The sequence below is a fragment of the Hippoglossus hippoglossus genome, chromosome 12 (assembly GCF_009819705.1).
Source record: "Hippoglossus hippoglossus isolate fHipHip1 chromosome 12, fHipHip1.pri, whole genome shotgun sequence".
NCBI lineage: Eukaryota > Metazoa > Chordata > Actinopteri > Pleuronectiformes > Pleuronectidae > Hippoglossus > Hippoglossus hippoglossus.
Window position 1 is genome coordinate 8,453,903 of NC_047162.1, and position 18,956 is coordinate 8,472,858.

Genomic DNA, 18,956 nt, shown 5'->3' on the forward strand with positions numbered 1-18,956 from the left:
TATTTAGTGGTAAAAGTATTTTCCTTTTTTATTTTTTGACTGATGTGTTTTCTGCATGGGAACATAAAATACTTTTTCCATTTGAGGAGGCTGAGAAAGTTCTGCGTTCCACAACTTAAGAGTCAAGGATGCCTGACAAGGACTATCTGGGAAACAAGAATTCCTTTTGCTTAAAAAACCCAAGCTTCTATCCAGACGTCGTGGCATTTTTTTTACCATTTTTCATCCTATCTTAATAAATAAATGTCATCCTAAGAAAATAAATGGCTGATAAAATTCGTACCACAATCTCTGGTTCTACTCGGTTTCTAAATGGGTCGGATGTCTCTGCATCTCTACATGCAGAGTGAAATTGTCTAGAAATGCTGCATAAAGTGCAAACACGGGTTCTAAATTTTGCATGTCCTTTCCATTCTTTTGGAAAACACTCCAGTCACGTTGATGTGCAAGTGAGAGCTTTTATTCCAACATAGCTAAAAGGCAGCGCCACCTCCACTTTCTAAATTCCCTCCCCTGTTAGGAATTCATTTGCTCTACTAATATTTGTCGGTCAGCTCAAAATTTATCCTGAGCGTCTGTAAAATATTCAAATCAAACATAACAAACAAAAAAATCCTCTGTGGTTTGGCTTTATCAGGTAACCCTTCACCTAAATAATAAAATCCCCGAGTGCACCGAGTGGTGATCTTGTATCTTGGCATCGTGCTATTGTTTACAGTAATATGACAGTAACCTGAAGTGTGCAGCCAAGGCAACACTTGAGATGGTCAATATTTAACTTATCCCAGAATTGAACTCTGCTGAGAAAACTGAAAGTTCTATTTTTGAGGTTCATAACTCCCAAACGGTCCAAAGTCCAAAGGTTCAACGATGCACCGAAATAAACGGAAGAAATTTAAACTTTTGCTTAAAAATGTCTGTTTGCTTAATGTACTTCGAAAACTATATACTAATCATTTGATCATCATGATTGCGTATAATGTGCTTTTTATTTTACTGCACTTTTATTTGTTTAGATACGCAAAGATGTTTGAGTCATGGTGTCATTATATTAATAATTTATATTAGTTATTTAGGTGACATTAACTGTTGCTAGTGTCATAAAACCAAATGATGCAGTAACTGCATATGATGCTAATGACATAAATAGATGCAACTTTGCATAGAAAATCAAAGGACAACAGTGAGTTATAACTTTGGTTTAATTGTAAGAGCATTCTTTACAACGGCTGGCATATTATATATGTAGTTCCCACGTCCTTTTATTCATATATACAATTGAAATTAAGTGTCATTGTGGAAAACGTTAAAATATTTCTATAACCAGTTTGAAAATGAATATGATAGGAGAGGGAGCTGGATAACTACAGTTTCAGTTCATTTCTAGCAGATGAATAGCAATAAGAGAAGAAAAGAGACAGAGGCTTCGAAGGTAATAACATATGCTGCATATTTCATTAGAAAAAAAGGTGACGTGAACCAAACAACACTTCCAAATGCTGTAAAAAAATTCTGTTTATCATTGAACATATAATAAAATATATCTTTCAGATCATTTATAAGTTAATGCTACATTTACACTGAACAGATTCAGTCTTGTCGGCACTCGTCAGCGAGGGTTTTGCCTCTTCGGGGCAGCGGACCTGTCCGTGTGTTGCTCTCTGCTCTGGGCAGCGCCGACCTCTCCTGAGCCCACCTCTGCCCCTGACAACACAAGAAAGAAGAATATTTACATCAGTGCCCTCTCACATTACATTATTCAACCCTTTTGGTGACCCATGCAACACACCCAGCCTTGACTAATAACACAAACTTTTGGAAAGTCAGTGTGAGTTATCTTTATTTAAAGAAGACTTGCTAGTTTCTTACCTGTGTCTGGCTCCGTCTTGAGCTTGCTGGCGATTTTGGCGAAGAATTTGAGGGTGAGACAAGCTCCTGTCTCCCTGTCACAAATGCCTCCCTTGCAGTTGCATGTCTTGCGGCACTCGATCCCATAGGTTCCATAGAGACAGTCTGTCAAAGCCAAGAGATATCACATTACTGATCATTTTGGAACAAAGGGAGAAAATTAGTGTACCTGAATGTCTCAGATACAGGCCCCACTTCTTAGTTAGTTTGTGACTCGTACTCACAGTCAGTGATGAACTGATCAGGGATCAGCAGGAACATTGATATGTCAGTGATTTAATATACAGACTCAGATGATAGAGAGATAATCACCAAGTCAAATAAGCACATATGTGGAGCTGCTGGAGACTGCACCTGTGCCTCCTTGTCCATCGGTTTTATGACAAAGCTGCTATTTACTGTGACAATAAAACAGCCCACAGCCTTTAAGACTGAAAGCATGGTGGGATTCTGGTGCAGCAGAGCATCCCTCCATTCCGAGTGCATCATGCAGAAACAGCAGAAACATGTAACAGGCTGTTGTTTAATGTGATTGTACCTTTGCAGATCCCATATTCGTCTCCATAATCGTCCTCATCCTTGTAGAACTCGCAGAATAATCCCGGTCCGCACTTCACCCCGTGCATCCCCGACACGGTGCGGTAGCAGTGCTCCCCTCTGCCGGCCGTACAGACCTGGCAGCAGCCGCAGTCGTCCAGGACGGTCCGTGCGCACCGCTGCGTGCCGCCGCACCGCTCCGCGCTGCATCTGTCCGGGCAGTTCACCGCGTACTTGACGCCGGCGCCCCACGTCGCCCCAGCGTCGCGCACGAGGAGTGAGGAGAGCACCGCGATGAGGAGCAGGGACATCACTGGATGCAGGAGGAGGGAGAGAGGAGCTTGTGTCAGGCTGCGGGCTGGAGAGGAGCCGGAGAGGAGAGGATTCGCCTCTGGCTGACTGGAGTGGAGTGACCCGCGGTTCATCAGGTTGCGCGGTTATCAGCGACGAACAACTTTGTTGTTTTGCACATGGGTCGTCCTCGTCAGTTTCCTCATTCCGGTGTTGTCGTCCCCTCTCTGCCACTCAGCCCCCTTTTAGAGATCCGGCTTGGAAGTGGGATTGACTGTGCAGCGCCATCCAGGACCTGGAATCCTGTGTGACCTGATGTCATAAGTTATCTTTGGTTTGTTTTTGGAGGGAGTGACGGAGGAGCCCCCCACGCAAGACCCCCCACACGTTTGTGGGACGTGAGCCAGGTTCAGGCCAAACATGTTTCCAGTCACAACATCCTCTGATAGGAAATCATACTGACAATATTTCCCCTGAAGAAGGTTTAGGTTTATCAGTTATGAAATGTGGGGAATTTCATCTTAAAATAGAACGCTATATTTAATCAAAAGCTTCCATTCAAATCAACTGGTTAATAAGTAAAAAGGGGAATTATGGATAAGTCTACAAGAAGGCACTAAAAAAACGAACAAAAATAGGAACTGATTCGAAATATAACATGACGTAGATTCAATACCGGTTTAAACCAAATGTTTTAAAGTTTGCAGCCTGACTTTAGTTGTTGATAATGTTTTTTACAATGTTGTAACGTAACATCATTAGTGCATCATAAGATAACACAAACACCAAAATTACAAATGTGAAGGGATAGTCCAGCAATTTCTTATTGCAGGTAAATAAAAGGAAGGCCACAGAGGCTACAACATCCCGCTATTTATTGTGGGTCAAGGTCAAGGTCCAAAAACAATGGATCTTCTGATGCAACATCATTAAGGTTATTTTCAAAACTTCTTCCACAGCTTCAAGCGATATTATGCATCAGCTTTCATATATAGGCTGAGCAGATCACAAGTAAAGTCTGCTGAACAGACTCCTTGTTTGCTCGACTGATTTTCATCATTTACTTGCTTATTGCTATGATAATGGTTTGAGGGGGTGGGAGCTCAAATTTAGGTTTGGGCCGCAGAAGTATTTTGTCTGGCCTGTCTGGATTCATGCACAGGCTGCAAGAAACCAACACACACACACGCACACACACACACACACACACACACACACACACACACACACACACACACACAGACAGGTTTAGGCTGCTTCCCTTATTAGGACTTCTCATTCACTTCCATTCATTGTGGAGACAAAACCTTATCCATAACCTTAACTTGACCACACTTTTGCATTATTCGGACCAGACTTTGGTCCCCATGAGATCTACTGGTCCTGTCAAGGTCAGTGGTTATGCTGCAGGTCCTACAGGTCCTGAAGAACTAACACACACACACACATACACACAGTGTAAGGAAGGGAGAAGTAAAATAAAATAAAAGAGAAACTAATATAACAAGGTACGATATTAATGATGATGATGATTATAATGATGATGATGTTGATGAGGAGGATGATGATGGTGATGAGGAGAAGGATTGATGATGATGATGATGATGATGATGATGATGATGATGATGATGATGATCATTATAATCATGATGATGATAAGGAGGAAGATGATAATGATGATGATGATGAGGAGGAGGATGATGATGATCATATGATGATTATCATAATAATAAAGAGGATGATGATAATGTAATTATAATAATGATGATGAGGAGGATGAGAATTAAAATGATGATGATGATTATTCTAATGATAAGGAGGAGGATGATAATGATGATGATTATAAAAATGATGAGGAGGAGGAGGATAATTATAATGATGATAATGAGGACGAGGATGATAATGATGATAATAATCATGATTATAATAATGAGGCTGAGAAGGATGATCATAATGGTGATGAGGAGGAGGAGGATTTATCATAATGATGATTATAATAATGAAGATGAGGATGAGGTGGATGATCATAATGATGAGGAGGAGGGCGATTATAATGATGATTATGATAACGATTATGAGGATAAGGAGGAGGATGATAATGATGATAAACATGATTATAACAATGATGAGGAGGAGGAGGAGGATGATGATGATCATAATGATGATTATATTAATGAGGATGACGAGGATGATGATAATGATAAGGAGGATGATGATGATGGTCATAATGAGGATGAGGATGAGGAGGATGAGCATAATGATGATGATGATGAGGAGGAGGATGTTTATAATGATGATAACACTGAAGACGCCTGTTCTCACTCCATGACACGGGGGGGCGGCAGAGTAGTCCTCCAGCAGTGGTCTCCCTCAGTGGTCCAGACTCGAGCTGGCGAAGAAGAGGAGGAAAGAGGAGAAGAAGGTTGAGGTGATATTTGCGTCCGAGGGAGACCTCACCGGGACGGGACAGGTAGCGCTGACCTCTTATCGGCGGATGTTTACTGTCACGGTAACTCACGTGTGTGTGTGTGTGCTGTTGTGTTTTCATCGTGTGTCGGTGGGGGTTGACACGTTAGCACGATGCTAACGAGCCCCGGCAGCGGTGAGCCGGGAGCTGTCAGCGGGCAGACGGAGGGGCTTGGTCGGGGGGTTTTGACAGCAGGACGAGCTGCGGCACTGCAGCCAGCGTTAGCTCAGCTGTCACCGCCGCAGATGCTCGGTAACGTTACCGGTGTTTGGGAACAACACGCCGGGGACAGGCTGCGTTTTAACACTCGCGTATTTCGTCGCGGCGCGTGTCGGTGATAACGAATATGACGAATATGATACAATAACACTGAGCTAACACACCGCCAGCGTTAATGCTGACAGACGCCTCGGAGTGAGAAGGAGCAAAGATAGCAACGCAGTGTGTTATGAATAAATCAAACTATGCTGTCAGTTGAAATCCAGTCTACATTTCCCATAATGCAGCGTTTCACTATTGCTGTTCCACTCCCAATCGTGAAGCTGCTGTCAGACATTAGGTTGAATTAATATGATTGCATCTTTATCCAAAGCTCACATCATCATCAATGTTTTTCCTCCCCGCATCCACTGTGTAAATACTTATTGTGTTGAGGGTTGTCCTGGCAACAGCAGCACAAACTTCCTCCAGCTCGGTTCCTGGGTGACTTTCAAATCCTTCCTGACTAGAGAGAGTCTAGATGTCAGAAGGGGTCTTTTCCCATCAGGGCCCAACATGGATGTGGTCAGGAGACACACAGGTGGTGAAGCCTCCTTTATCTTGGCTTCTCTCAGTGTGAAAGAGGACGGATTTAAAAGATGGATGTGGAGGGTAGTTCCTTGTAGATTGATGCCTTTTCTCCTGCAGACAAAATGCAATCTTGATCATGCTGTATCTACTTAATTTCATTAATTCATCATCAGCTGAGATATGGGTTAGAATGTGTTATTTTTCGCACGTTATATAAGAACTCTTTGGGGTTGAGATGGTTAGTTGGAAAATAAGTAATTTCAAGATGTCATTTAGGATATTTTTCACTGTTATATTTTGAAATGTTTTATTGGGTAAGTAATTAAGAGCTTTATAGAAAATCTAGAACGTGTATACCTCCACCGAAGCCAAACAATCGTACACATCTGTCAGGTTCTTATAATAGAAACAAAGCTAAAAGGAAAAAAATAAACAGTTGGATAATCTGCACTAAATTCTACAAACTCATAGATCTGAACACCATAAATGTGGCTGTTTTCGTAAAGATTAATACATTTTCCCGCAAAAATGTAGAGGGTTCTTCCCTGACACGTGACCCATCCCTCCACCAAGTTTGGTCCAAATTGGTTCAGTACTTTTAGAGTAATCCTGCTGACAAATACATAAACAAACAAATTAAAAATACTGAATGGAGAAGTGTTAATAATTTACAGAGCAGTTGATGGTTCGAACCAAGACATTAAGACATGAGAGCCTTTCTCAATAGATTAGCTCATCTTTCTCTTCAGCATCATAGATAGGAAGCACAGTTCCGGCTGTTTGTTTGGACGGTGACACATTTTCGGTAAAAGAAGACATGTTGACATAGCTTTGTATAATATGTGACCCAGTTTCTCAGACACTCCTTACTAAAATCACTCACTTCTACTTTTCCGCTGGTCATACATGGAGCTGCCTGCAGTGAATGTTAAATATTGAATGAATGTCCTGGTATATGTTCATGTGTACTTGTAGATTTGTGCTGCAGATGGAAATGAGCTGAATCCAGCATAGATCATCTCTTCTCCTTTTTATATTAATGTTTTTGTGCATTGTCCTTTTTTAATAAATGAAAAAATAAATAAGAAATGTCAGCCACTAATATTGGTTTCTGACATATGCAAGGTATTGCTTTTATCATTAGCCTCTGCTCCTACATATGAGCCCAATCTGTGTTCATTTTATTTTTATTTTATTTTTGCCACAACATCGTATAAAGAGATTGCGTAATCAGTGATTGTTGTGCCAGTGGTTGCTTGCTTGAGGTTGCCTAACCGAAGGGCCCATTACTATATCAATGCTCGCTGTTATTTTTGGCCAGTGTGGAAACCATATAGCCCCACAGGCCTCAGGCAAGGCAGGAGAGCTGAGGCTCTGTGACCGTGGACCATGGTCCAAGTGTCAGGCTCACATATTTAGCAGGCCGTAACTAGCATTCTATCACTCACACGGGTTCGTGTTTTTCTATCAGTTTTAATTATAGCAGGAGTCTCAGCCGTGAGCTAAGAGTGTGGGGATATCTAGTTTAGTTTACTCTTTGCTTGACAGGGATGGCAATTCATGAGAGAAATGCATTTGTATTAAAAGCATAGATTTCCATCAAGTCTGAAAAATTTATATTATTCTCAAACTCTTTTTCTCTCATCGAGTGGTTGTAAAATAAACTTTTTTATATAGTTAAGGATTGGTCGGGTGAATGTACTCTAATGTCATGGGAAAGTGTTCCCATGAAATTACCCACTAAGCTGTGAATGTTGACCTCGATGTTGTGACAGTCAGGGGGATTTTTTTTAACCTCCACGTAGTGATTACATGGTTTTCATGGGCTACATGTGATCAACTTAGATGGACGCTGGGAAAACGTAAACCTGTATTTATTTCCAGTTATTGGCAACATCAGATTTGCGTTTAATTATTTATTATTATAAAGCCGACAAAAATGCACACAGGCGGGCGGACCGGGTGGTCAGGTGGAGCCGCGTTGATCTTAATGTCAGAGCATCAGGTGATCAACATTGACACGATGACTATGGCAACTGCATTCTGACTGAGACGCACAGTATGAATGAATTAACAAGGGAGGGATTAGATTATTATCAATCATGTCCCTCATCTCTCAAAGCAGGTTTCATTCTTTGTCATAGTATTTAACTAATACTTTAAAATGAAGATAGACAGAACACGTGTCTTTATAGGGATTCTTGTTAGTGCCTGTGAGACAAAAGGTTTCTCATTAGTGTGTTAGACGTAATCATAGGGTGAGGCGACCTATTTCCGAGATACCCACAGAGACTATGGCAAAAGCCTGGATGTACTGTATGTTGGAACAGAGCCAACACTAGGGAGAAATCTGACACCTTCACAGTGAATTTACTTGGCAGGAAAATGCATTAGACGATTGGCTTTCAGCAGAAAATGTTGGATGTAAATCAATGATGGTGAGAAATGTGACATTTCACCGTATTAATTAAACGTGAGGAAGTGATGTCTGATTTCTTTATTTTGTCAGAATTCAGGCATCATCCGCTAATCTGATCTAATCCCATCTCCCTCTCTTTTATTCAGGTGTACATTACAGAATAGATAATGCACAGACATGGTGCCTTGTCAGACCCATGTGTTGCTAAAGTGGCAGGAGCACTTCAACAGCTCCTGGGCAGCAGAAGACGGCGTCCAGACCGCCAGGAGGCACCGAGCTGCTGCGCTCTACAGTAAGCTCCTCCACAACAAGGAAGTGGTGACTCTGGCCCAGCCTGTCCAAGAGCTCGTTGGCCCGCGCCTGCCTGACTTCGAATGCGAGTCCAATGCCTCGGCGGAGAAGGAAGAGTACCTGTCATCTCTGCTTCACAGCCAGCGATGGCTGGCTCACCGCATGCTGACGCAAACCTCCTACACCTTGGGCCTCCACCACAGGCTGGTTGTTCTTCAGAGGATCTACTACGCACTTCACAGCAAATACCATGACAAATTCCGTGTGCAGCTGCCCTCGCAGTCCACCGACAGCGGGGCTGAATGTGGGCAGCTTGAGCTGGCCTCAGAGCCTTGCCTGCCAGGGGCAGCATCCAAAATTAAGTCAGGTACAGATGTTCTGATAGAGATGGGTGTGAGGACAGGTTTGAGTCTGCTCTTCTCACTACTGCAGCAGAACTGGAGATACGCAGCCTCTGTGCACCCCGAGTCGGTGCTTTGTAATGATGTGCTCGCCACAGCCTCCTCTGTGCTTGCTTCGCTGCCACCGCTCTCTCTGGCCAATGAGAATAAGATCCCATCAGTGGGGCTGGACTGTCTGGCACAGGTGGCTGACTTCCTCAAGAAGACATCAGTGAGCAGTGGGACTGGCGGGGCAGACCCCACCGGTCGGAGGCTAGCGCTGGAGCTGCTGCTCGGCCTGGCCATGCAAAGAGGCTCTCTGAAGTTTCTGCTGGAGTGGGTGGAGGTAGCTCTGGCTGCTTCCATGTCCTCATGCACCTCCACACTGTCTTCCTCCTCCTCGCTGAGCTCACAGCAGCCAGCGGGTGTCGGCTTTGATGTCATCCATCAAACCCTTTTCCAAATGAGGCAATATTCGGTATGTCACACATTATTCCAATTGTGTGTTGTGTTTTTTATTTTTAAATTTTTTTTAATATTCCATTTTTTTAACTCTTATTCCATCTACTCTGTCCAGTCATTAGTTTTTAGTTCAACATTTCCATACCATAACACTGTGACACAAAATGTCATCTCTATTTTAAGTCAGATTTGAGTTGTGCATTAATGTGCAGATAAGGATTAAGTGTGAGTCGGTCTTCCTGTCCCCTCTTGATATGCATATTGAGTCATCCTGTAGCAGGCTAATCAGCTTTGCAATATTTCTATATAAATGACAGCCAGGGTTGGGTATTGCCAAAGGCCTGAATAATAACTGCTCATGATTAAGGTTTTAAGACTTTGCATGTATATCTCACATATAAGCTGAAATATAGAGCTGAGAGAATAAACACACCACAATTTAATTTCAGTTTATGGTGAGAGAAAAAAGGGGAAAACACCCTGAGGCTTTCTCTATTAACTAGCATCTCCACTAAGAGCTGGTTTATTGCCACTTTATCAATCTTGGCATCACCCCTCCACCTGGTCATGTAGTGACATGTCAGTTTATGGGATGAGGCTTTTCTTGTTCTGGTACATACTTCTGGTTTAGAAATGTAATAAAATTGATCAAATGTATATGCGAACCACTGTTGTATTCCCACAAACTGAGTTATACTGTATTCAAAATACTATGTTGAAGGCTAAACTAATTCTTTTTCCAGGGTGTCCGTGGAGAATGTGCCAATGCTCAGGTGCTGATGAAGGACGCAGATGGACTTTGTCGGCTCTCCCAGGCGGCTCTCTGCCTCTTTGAGGAGGTAACATGGATTCAGTGACAAACTATAGACACTGTTAAGAACTGTCACTGATGCTGATACTTCTCAGTAACTGATTTAAATAACACCACCGTCCTTCCCTCTGGCAGATTTGCAACCTGGCGTCCTACTGCCTGTGCTCCTGCAGCACTGATGCAGCTTCTCCTGGTACAGAGAGCGATATGGTCATGGTGTACGTGTGGGGCAGCAACAGCAGCCATCAGCTGGCAGAGGGAACTCTGGAGAAGATCCTCCTGCCAAAACTGACGCAGGGCTTCAGTGACGCCCAAATGGTATGGTTGGACAGCACTAACACTAACCACAAGTGTCAAGTTATTCACATGTTACAGGTTTATTTGTTGTTATACCTCCTTCATTATCACCATTAATATTAAGCCAATATATAATTACATAACTAACATGCTTTTGAATAACCAATATATTAAAAGCAGTATTTATATACCAGTGTTTCCCACAGAATTGATTCAGTCTGTGGCGGTAGCGCGGGTGCACCTGCATGCCCGCACAGTTACACTTGATATTTCTGTTATTTTTTGTGTCATTTCCATGCAGTCATTTTATTATCTGAAGGCGTCTGCATTCTACAATTATACAGTAAATCGTATGTGCCACATATGCCAGAATCAGAATCACTGCATATGGTTCTGCCACATTAATTCAGATTCTTTGTTGTTCTTACTTTTAGATTGAGGCGGGTCAGTACTGTACGTTCTCAGTATCTGCAGATGGTTCTGTGAAAGCATGTGGAAAAGGCAGCTATGGCCGTCTGGGTCTGGGGGACTCGAATAATCAGTCCATGCCCAAGAAACTTGTCCTGGAGCCACATAGGAACATGAAGAAAGTGTCGTCCTCCAAGGGCTCTGATGGTCACACTTTGGCCATCACTGTAGAAGGAGAGGTAAGAAACTGAAATAACTTCTGATTGCTTGTAAACATTGCAAAGGTTTGCATGTCGGTAATTTAACTTACAGGTACAATTTTGCAATTTCTTCATTAAGAATCTGAACATTTTGAAAAACGTTTCTTCCAGGTGTTCAGCTGGGGAGATGGAGAGTATGGGAAACTGGGCCATGGCAACAGTGCTACACAGAAATACCCCAAAATCATACAAGGACCACTGTTTGGCAAAGTAAGCAAGCACGTGAGGTTTTAGGAAATGGAATCTTATTCTGTATTCATATGTTGTTTTTTAAAATGTTTAAATTGATGTCTCTACCAGGTCGTAGTTTGTGTGTCTGCTGGCTACAGACACAGTGCTGCTGTGACTAATGATGGAGAGCTCTATACGTGGGGAGAAGGGGACTTTGGCAGACTTGGTACGCACCTCATTTCTCAAGTTGCTTATTGCATTTTGGCTCAATACCGTCAAAGTGAAATCGATCCTTAATGCCGCACTTACCCCCTCCCTGACCAGGTCACAGTGACAGCCAGAGTCGGAACATGCCCACGCTGGTGAAGGACATCAGCGGCGTAGGTCAGGTGGCCTGTGGCAGCTCCCACACCATCGCCGTGGCGCAGGATGGACACACTGTGTGGTCGTTCGGTGGAGGAGACAACGGTATGCTTACAAAATATACAAAAGAGCTGAATCGGGGAATGGGATGCTTTTTGTGCCCCTCCTGAAAACAGACAGTACCATAGCAGAAACATTTGTCTCATAACAGAAATGTCTTGAGCTTTTGTGAACCAATACTCATTCTAAAGCTATTCCTCATACTTCCAGGTAAACTAGGTCATGGAGACACCAATCGTGTGTATCGCCCCAAGGTCATAGAGGCCCTGCACGGATTCATCATCAGGAAAGTCTGTGCTGGCAGCCAATCGTCTCTGGCTCTTACTTCTGCTGGACAGGTCTGGTATTCTGGGTCATAGATGATTTTTTTACTGTGCTACATGACAGCTGTTTCCAATTTAATTCCCAAAATACCTATTACTTACCTTACTTGTATAAAACTAATCCTCTTACAAAAAGCAGACCTACATCTCTTAAGGGAATAAAAAAAAAAACGCTTGCTGACTTCAATGCTGCTTTCCCCCTAACTTTATAATATTGTATTTTAAAATTAAATGTAGATAGCCTGTAATATATTTGAGGACTAATGTCGTCTGTATGAATATGAGAATGAAAGAACAAGGAAATGTTTTGGACAATCTGAAGTGGTAAATAGCTGTTAATATTGAGGTGATATAATAAATAGTCATTGTTGATTTTCAATCATGAATACTGACATCTGTAAATACACTTAAATATATTTCCCATATTATAACACTCATTCTTGCCAGAAGTGCCTTTTGAGTACTTCAAGCTTTATGTACTCATTTCTAGTTTTTAAACCTTTTCATTTTCAAACTGCTGAAAATGTTCTTTGAAAGATAAACATGTTTTAATCCTGAATTACTTATCATATAATTTTCTCTTTGTTTGGACTCTTTCACTCACTGGATTTGCATGACATGCTCAACGTTGATCTCGGTTGTGAATTATAATGATTTTTATTTGTTTTACAAAGTGCTTTTTATTTCAGAAACCTATATTGAAATGCTGCATTGCACTCGTCCTGATGTTTTCTGTGTAAAGAGTTTTCTTTGTACTATTGATGCATTTCTTTTGAATAATTTCTTTCTACATTCCCTTTGAAGGCAAGCTTTTATGTTGAAGGAACATGCTAACACATTGATATTAGTCACTCTCTTCATTCTTCAACAGCCCTTAATATTTTAAGTCCAAATAATGCATTTTGGTCAGGTGTTGGTTATTACTAGATATCAATAATGCATTTTCTTTGTTTTAAATTCATGTTCCTCCTCAGGTGTTTGCATGGGGCTGTGGCTCGTGTTTAGGGTGTGGCTCCTCTGAGACGACCTCTCTGAGGCCCAGGTTCATAGAGGATCTGAGCATCACCAAGATCATTGATATCTCATGTGGAGACAGCCACTGTCTGGCCCTGTCTCATGGTAAGATACAGGCTGCACACAGACTCCTGCTTTCAGAAAAGCTGAAACTTTGCAGAATATCCAACAAAATTCTCAGTGACACATTCCACCCGCTTCATACCTTTTTGAGACGAAGAACCCAGAACCCCCTGTGCACGGAAATGCTGTTTTAAATCATCTTTTAAACCCACTGCCATTGTGTAGCTCAGATAAAGGAGGAACTTGAGGACTCATTGAGCTGAGCAGGCAAACAGGAATATATATTATGTGTTAAATATTTAGTTTTTAGTTGCCACAGGTCAACTGTTCCTTAATTTCAATTTTTTTCTCCTGTTACTATACGGTAATATGTGTTTTTCTGAAATTTTATTTTAGCTAGCATATAGGGTCTTCCTTCTTTTGTGTGTCATACACCACTAAAAGAAAAATGCTTTGAGCCTTTAATCTTAATTTTGTGGATGTTAAAAGTGCAGATCTGCTCCAATTGCCAGATGTGCTGTTCTTCTTCCATCAGAGAATGAAGTGTATGCCTGGGGGAACAACACCATGGGCCAGTGTGGGCAAGGCCACACTTCTACGCCTATCACCAAACCTAAGAAAGTACTTGGTCTGGAGGGCGTGTCCATCCAGCAAATCACTGCAGGCACTTCTCACAGCTTGGCCTGGACCGCAGTTCCAACTGACAGGTCAAATCTCAACTCGATATATATTCTGCTCCTCTGCAAAGAATACCCAATCTGTGGCATCTCTGTGCTCTAATGCTCCCAATGAGGGTTCAATGTTTTACTGCCGAACTTTAAACTTGTCTCACACCCTTTTCAAATTTAAGGTTCACATTTGTGCTGGCACGGCTTTTTTTAACTTTTTCCTTTTTCCAGGCAACTGGTGGCATGGCACAGGCCCTTTTGTGTCGACCTGGAAGAGAGTACATTCGCCTACTTACGCAACTTCCTAGAAAGTTACTGTGATGGCATCGGGGACGACACCCCCCCTGCTCCATTCTTATCTAAAAGGTATGAAACAACATTACAATTACAGTCGGCTATGATAATCTCGCCAGTTACCTCAAGGTGGTATTTAATTTTTTCTGTATAAATCTTTGTTCAGTGAAGAATCAGACTCAAAAAATCCCCATCACCAGGACATGTGTACTCCACTGAAGCCACACTGCTCTCTGTATCTCTTCCTCAGGGACCACCATCAGTTTCTTTTGCTGTGCATGAAGCTGCTGTCCATCCACTTGTCTTTGGCCCATGCTGGGGGCACTGGTGCCATGGTTCTGGGGGCTCAGAGCCGACCTCTCAGAAACCTGCTCTTCAGGCTCATAGACACCAATATGCCAGACTCCATACAACAGGTAAGCAAAAATGCTGTGATTTTAATTATATATTTATGGCCACATATGACAGAAGGAATGGGAGGAATTGTATGTATCAAATGTTGGAGTAAAAACCAGGATAGTTACTAAGCATTGGGTCAAACTTAAAGTGTGAGTCAAGGTGTCAGATCCTATTTATCCTTATTTATTGTATGCAGTAAATACTCATGTGTATTTTCATATTGTGCTGATATTCCTTTCCATCCTCAGGCAGTTTTGAACACGTTGTCTATTGGTGCTTCTCTGCTGTTGCCTCCGCTGAGGGAAAGAACAGAACTGCTGCTCTCCCTCCTTCCTCAGGGCCCTCAGAGCTTGAATGTCCTCTCCAAAGGCCAGGTAAGTCAAGGTCTTTTGTGCTATTTTAACAACTGTTACAACCGAATCTGATTTATATGCATTTTGTCACAGATGTGTTCTATATAGAAGATGTTATTATAAATGCAGGACACAATACAACTATTTAAACTGCCTTAAAAGAGGATGTGTACTCTGCTGTGGCTGCTTGGCTTCCCTAATTTTTATCCTGACACACAGAGTTGGCAAACAGTGTGTTAGTCAAACTCACTCCAACAACTTGGAGCGTTGCTAGGCAATATGTGGAGACTTGCTTGAATGTTGTGAAATTGTGATGCTGTAAAAACATTATTCCTTCTCTGCAGAAATGTTTTCGGTAGCCTCAGACTTTAAATGATCAAATATTATACAGTTCTCTCCTCTTCTTTTACAGCGTCTTCAGTTAGACATGGTCCTCAGCAGCCTTCAGGACCAGAGCCATGTAGCGTCTCTACTAGGTTACAGCAATTTTGGGGAGGTGACAGCCCTGGGACCCCCTCTGACACCTGCTGTGTCAGTCCGGCCGCCTTCTTCATCCAGCTCCTCTGAGTCCGATGACCCTCTGCACTTAGCAGAGGTGCTCCTCAGAACCCTGCTCCTCAGCATAGGCTTCTACACGGTATGCAACAGAGAACATCATGTGTTGAAGTGTTTCACCAGCCTCTCTGCTGTTCCTTTAACTCCTGTACATTCTGGTGCACATCTAAAAATAGAGTGTTCTTCCTATTCACTCACCCACATGTATTTTCTTTTCTTGTGTGTGCTCATACAGGAGCGGGCATTTGGGGAATTGGAGAAAAACAGTGACAAGCAGCTTTCGAGTGATAGCCAGGGACAAACTGATCCTCCCTGTCACTTCCACCAGCTTCTGTCTGGACTGCACAAACACCTGCTCGCCCATTGCTACATCCATACCAGCCTTGAGGTGCACTACAGTAACAGCTATACAAAATACAAAAATGTAACATTAGATTATTATTATTACAAAAATAACAGACAGGAACTGTGCCCATTATTTTAGTTAGATACAGTACACAATATATATTTTTCTGACACATCTTGTATTTTTCACACTAATATTTTGTCATTTTAGGTCCACACTGATTCTGCTGTTCTGCAGGACGACAGCAGTGTAACGCTGCTTCGTGAGCATCTTTACCTGCTGCTTCCCTGTGCTGCTGAGACCCTCAAGAGATCCACCAAACTGTTAAAGGAGAGTTCCCTGGATAAACACATCATCAAGAAGCTAAACAGTAAGACTAATGGCTGTCAACACATGTATGTCATTATAATGTTGTAACTCTACATATTTACTGTAGTTATTTCAACATTCATACAGCTTTTTGGTTGAGCAACACTGACATCTCAGTTGATCTTAGGAAAAGCACATATGCACATTCAACAAATGGATTTCAAAATCTATACTTAAACCTTCTATGTTGCTTCTATATCTATCTGTTATCAGTCTGTGTTTTGGGGTTATTTTTATCAGTGACTCTTATCCCTCTTTCTCGTCTCATCCTGTGTCCCAGCGGTGTTGTACAACTCAGTGGCTGGCAACATTCTGTGCCAGGTAATGTACTCCTTGCTGCTGCTCCCGCTGAGCACAGTTCAACCCCTCCTCAGCCATTTACTGGCCTTGCTGGAGCAGCTCAATGATTTCAATAGGTTGCTGCCAGAGACAGAGCTGCTGGAAGAACAAGAACTGGGGATAGAACCTCAGAAGACCTGTTTGGGTCAGTGGATTTTGACTTACCTGATTAATTAAAAAAATAGATGGCACATTTTTACATTTAAGACTCTTCCTGGAAAAATATAGATGAGTTTAACAATGACGTCGGCTCTTCTCTACAGATAAAAGTGAAGGAAACCAATGCCTGGGACAACAGCAACAGGAGGAGTGCAAGTGGGCATGGCTGTTGGACCTGGAACGGTCTGTATCGCTGGCAGTCGGCCGTTGCCTTGGTGGTATGCTGCAGGGCCCGCCGTCCTCGCTCGAGGAGAAAACGTCAGAGTTCTGGCTATCAAATATCCTGCTCAGGAACGGCCTTGAGATGGACTACGAACAGCTGGGTAGTAAAACAAACTCCTTGCCCTCCCTGCGTTCACGTGTGCTAATGTTTTGACAAATCGAGACCAACTGATTGCAGTCTCATTCCCAATGTGTGACCTCATTCTGTTAAAACACTTAATAAAAACTATAAAAACACATTGTTAGCTGTTAGTTTCAGTACAATATTTGTTTTAAAATAAAAAAGGCAGTAGGAGACTAGTAATGTTTAAGGACTGTTAAAAAAGTTTTTTGTTTTTGTTTTACTAGTATCTTACTATACATGGTACACATCTTAGACTAGGAGGCCACAGAGACACCCTGTTATTTAAAGATATAATTGTATTTTGCTAAGGAGGAAATAAACTGTTATATCCTAAATGCTTTGCTTCGTCTGTAATCCTATATCTGACGTGTTGCCCTGTAGACTCTAACATGGCGTGGCTGACTGAGGTGGTGCTCCTTGGCAGCAGCGATGCCCGGCTTGCTGAGCTGAGTCTGAATGAGGAGACCAGGACTTTGCTGGAGCTGGCTCTGGGATCCTCCAGAGGAGCTGCATGTGGAATGTGGAGGAAGATGGAGGAGTATGCTCAAAGCAAAGGTATTTCACTTGCACGTTTTCTGTTTGTGTGCATGCACGCATGCGTCTGTTTTGAATGTTTACAATGTAAATATCCAGGTGATAATGGTCTAACTGAACTGAGCTTGAAAGAGAATTTATGAATATTGCCCCACTTGCTGTCATAATTTGCTTTACATGATACATCATTGTTTTGTTTTTTAATTTGGTCTTTTGGTTGCGATTTTCTTCCGGCTTTTGACTTCCCTGTAATGAAGCTGTATTGTTTGTTGTGAGAGCAGAGTGGGAGAGCGGAGGCTCTTCAGGCGACTGTTTGCTGATGAAGGTCTGTCGCTGCAGTCTGGCTGCTCTGCTGAAACACACAGGTCTGCAGAATGAGGCCTGCTTGCAGGACAGGTTAGTAACACAAATATTACAGTTAATGAAATACCTTCTAATTTATTTTGATACTCTAAAAGAAACTCAACAGTACTTATTGTTGAGGACAGTTTGTCATTTTTAAAGAACATAATGCTGTGACTGAATGTTACTGTAACGTCTCCATTGCAAAACGGCACAATGCTAATTATCCCCTCCATTTACCCCCTTTATCTCGAGACAGATACGAGCCCTGCGAGATGCTTTTAGACGTCTATGAAACAGTTTATAAAATCAGAAGCACTCTGCTGGCACATAAAAACTCTCTAAGGACGTCACAGGTGCAGGCTGCTGCCAAACAGGTACCATTATTAAAATGTCTCCACTTAATGTCACAATGAAATATATGTAGTGCAGTAATTTAACAAGCATAGGGCAAATTACAGTGAATTACAAACTTATAAATATGCATGGCTGTGTAAATATAATAATCACAAGAGAAAAACACTGGTGTATATACAGCATATTTAATGCCTATGCGTTTGCCCCTCTTGAATTGCAGACTGCTCAATCGCCCCAAAGTCCTGATGCAGACAGGCAAGAGGCAGTGCCATCAGTGGAGCAAGTGGGAAAGGATCATGTGCAGCCGTCAGTAGGTCACTGTAGCCAGGAGGTGCAGGTGACGTCAACTCCCACAGCCAACCACAACCAGGAGGAGGTTGCAGAGGAGGATGCATTTGGAAATAGCCGTATGTACCTGTCAGGTTAGAAATGCATATCTCTATTTCTGCCCTACCTCAGAAATGTTCAGTATACTTTTTTCTTTGTATTTTAAAGTTTGTAGGCAGACCCAATCAGAACTTTTGGTTTACCACGAGCACCGAAGTCATCATCACAACACGTGCTGTGTCTCAAGTGTCTTT

General features: G+C 42.3%; 2 protein-coding genes across 10 annotated transcripts in view; one reads left to right on the forward strand and one right to left on the reverse strand.

Moving 5' to 3' along the window:
- Positions 1 to 1,183: 1,183 nt before the first annotated feature.
- On the reverse strand, positions 1,184 to 2,971 carry esm1 (endothelial cell-specific molecule 1). The gene is made up of 3 exons (XM_034603054.1): positions 2,447 to 2,971; positions 1,870 to 2,013; positions 1,184 to 1,704 (listed from the first exon to the last, which is right to left on the reverse strand). Exons 1-3 carry the CDS (start codon positions 2,868 to 2,870, stop codon positions 1,610 to 1,612), a joined length of 663 nt encoding a protein of 220 aa, XP_034458945.1. The 5' UTR covers positions 2,871 to 2,971; the 3' UTR covers positions 1,184 to 1,609.
- A 2,120-nt stretch (positions 2,972 to 5,091) lies between these two features.
- Positions 5,092 to 18,956, forward strand: part of LOC117771523 (probable E3 ubiquitin-protein ligase HERC1) — a 40,341-nt gene continuing 26,476 nt past the window's right edge. For 6 of the 9 annotated variants that reach the window (XM_034601979.1, XM_034601986.1, XM_034601987.1 and 3 more), the window contains exons 1-23: positions 5,099 to 5,245; positions 8,558 to 9,560; positions 10,288 to 10,383; positions 10,491 to 10,673; positions 11,087 to 11,299; positions 11,432 to 11,530; positions 11,621 to 11,717; positions 11,816 to 11,959; positions 12,125 to 12,252; positions 13,212 to 13,356; positions 13,850 to 14,021; positions 14,214 to 14,348; positions 14,527 to 14,692; positions 14,924 to 15,049; positions 15,441 to 15,665; positions 15,819 to 15,971; positions 16,140 to 16,299; positions 16,579 to 16,782; positions 16,901 to 17,119; positions 17,524 to 17,697; positions 17,958 to 18,072; positions 18,278 to 18,395; positions 18,596 to 18,797. In XM_034601979.1, coding sequence (XP_034457870.1) covers positions 8,589 to 9,560; positions 10,288 to 10,383; positions 10,491 to 10,673; positions 11,087 to 11,299; positions 11,432 to 11,530; positions 11,621 to 11,717; positions 11,816 to 11,959; positions 12,125 to 12,252; positions 13,212 to 13,356; positions 13,850 to 14,021; positions 14,214 to 14,348; positions 14,527 to 14,692; positions 14,924 to 15,049; positions 15,441 to 15,665; positions 15,819 to 15,971; positions 16,140 to 16,299; positions 16,579 to 16,782; positions 16,901 to 17,119; positions 17,524 to 17,697; positions 17,958 to 18,072; positions 18,278 to 18,395; positions 18,596 to 18,797 — 4,246 coding nt within the window. In that variant the 5' untranslated portion in view covers positions 5,099 to 5,245; positions 8,558 to 8,588. Of the gene's footprint in view, positions 5,246 to 5,317; positions 5,456 to 8,557; positions 9,561 to 10,287; positions 10,384 to 10,490; positions 10,674 to 11,086; positions 11,300 to 11,431; positions 11,531 to 11,620; positions 11,718 to 11,815; positions 11,960 to 12,124; positions 12,253 to 13,211; positions 13,357 to 13,849; positions 14,022 to 14,213; positions 14,349 to 14,526; positions 14,693 to 14,923; positions 15,050 to 15,440; positions 15,666 to 15,818; positions 15,972 to 16,139; positions 16,300 to 16,578; positions 16,783 to 16,900; positions 17,120 to 17,523; positions 17,698 to 17,957; positions 18,073 to 18,277; positions 18,396 to 18,595; positions 18,798 to 18,956 lie in introns of those variants that run through there. The other 3 variants (XM_034601980.1, XM_034601982.1, XM_034601981.1) reach the window with 3 other exon arrangements.

Coding starts and splice junctions, on each gene's coding strand:
- esm1 (XM_034603054.1), bottom strand. CDS start 2,870: ATGAACCGCGGGTCACTCCACTCCAGTCAGCCAGAGGCGAATCCTCTC. Junction 2,014..2,446: donor CGAATATGGGATCTGCAAAG/GTACAATCACAT, acceptor TGGCTTTGACAG/ACTGTCTCTATGGAACCTAT. Junction 1,705..1,869: donor CAAGACGGAGCCAGACACAG/GTAAGAAACTAG, acceptor TTGTGTTGTCAG/GGGCAGAGGTGGGCTCAGGA.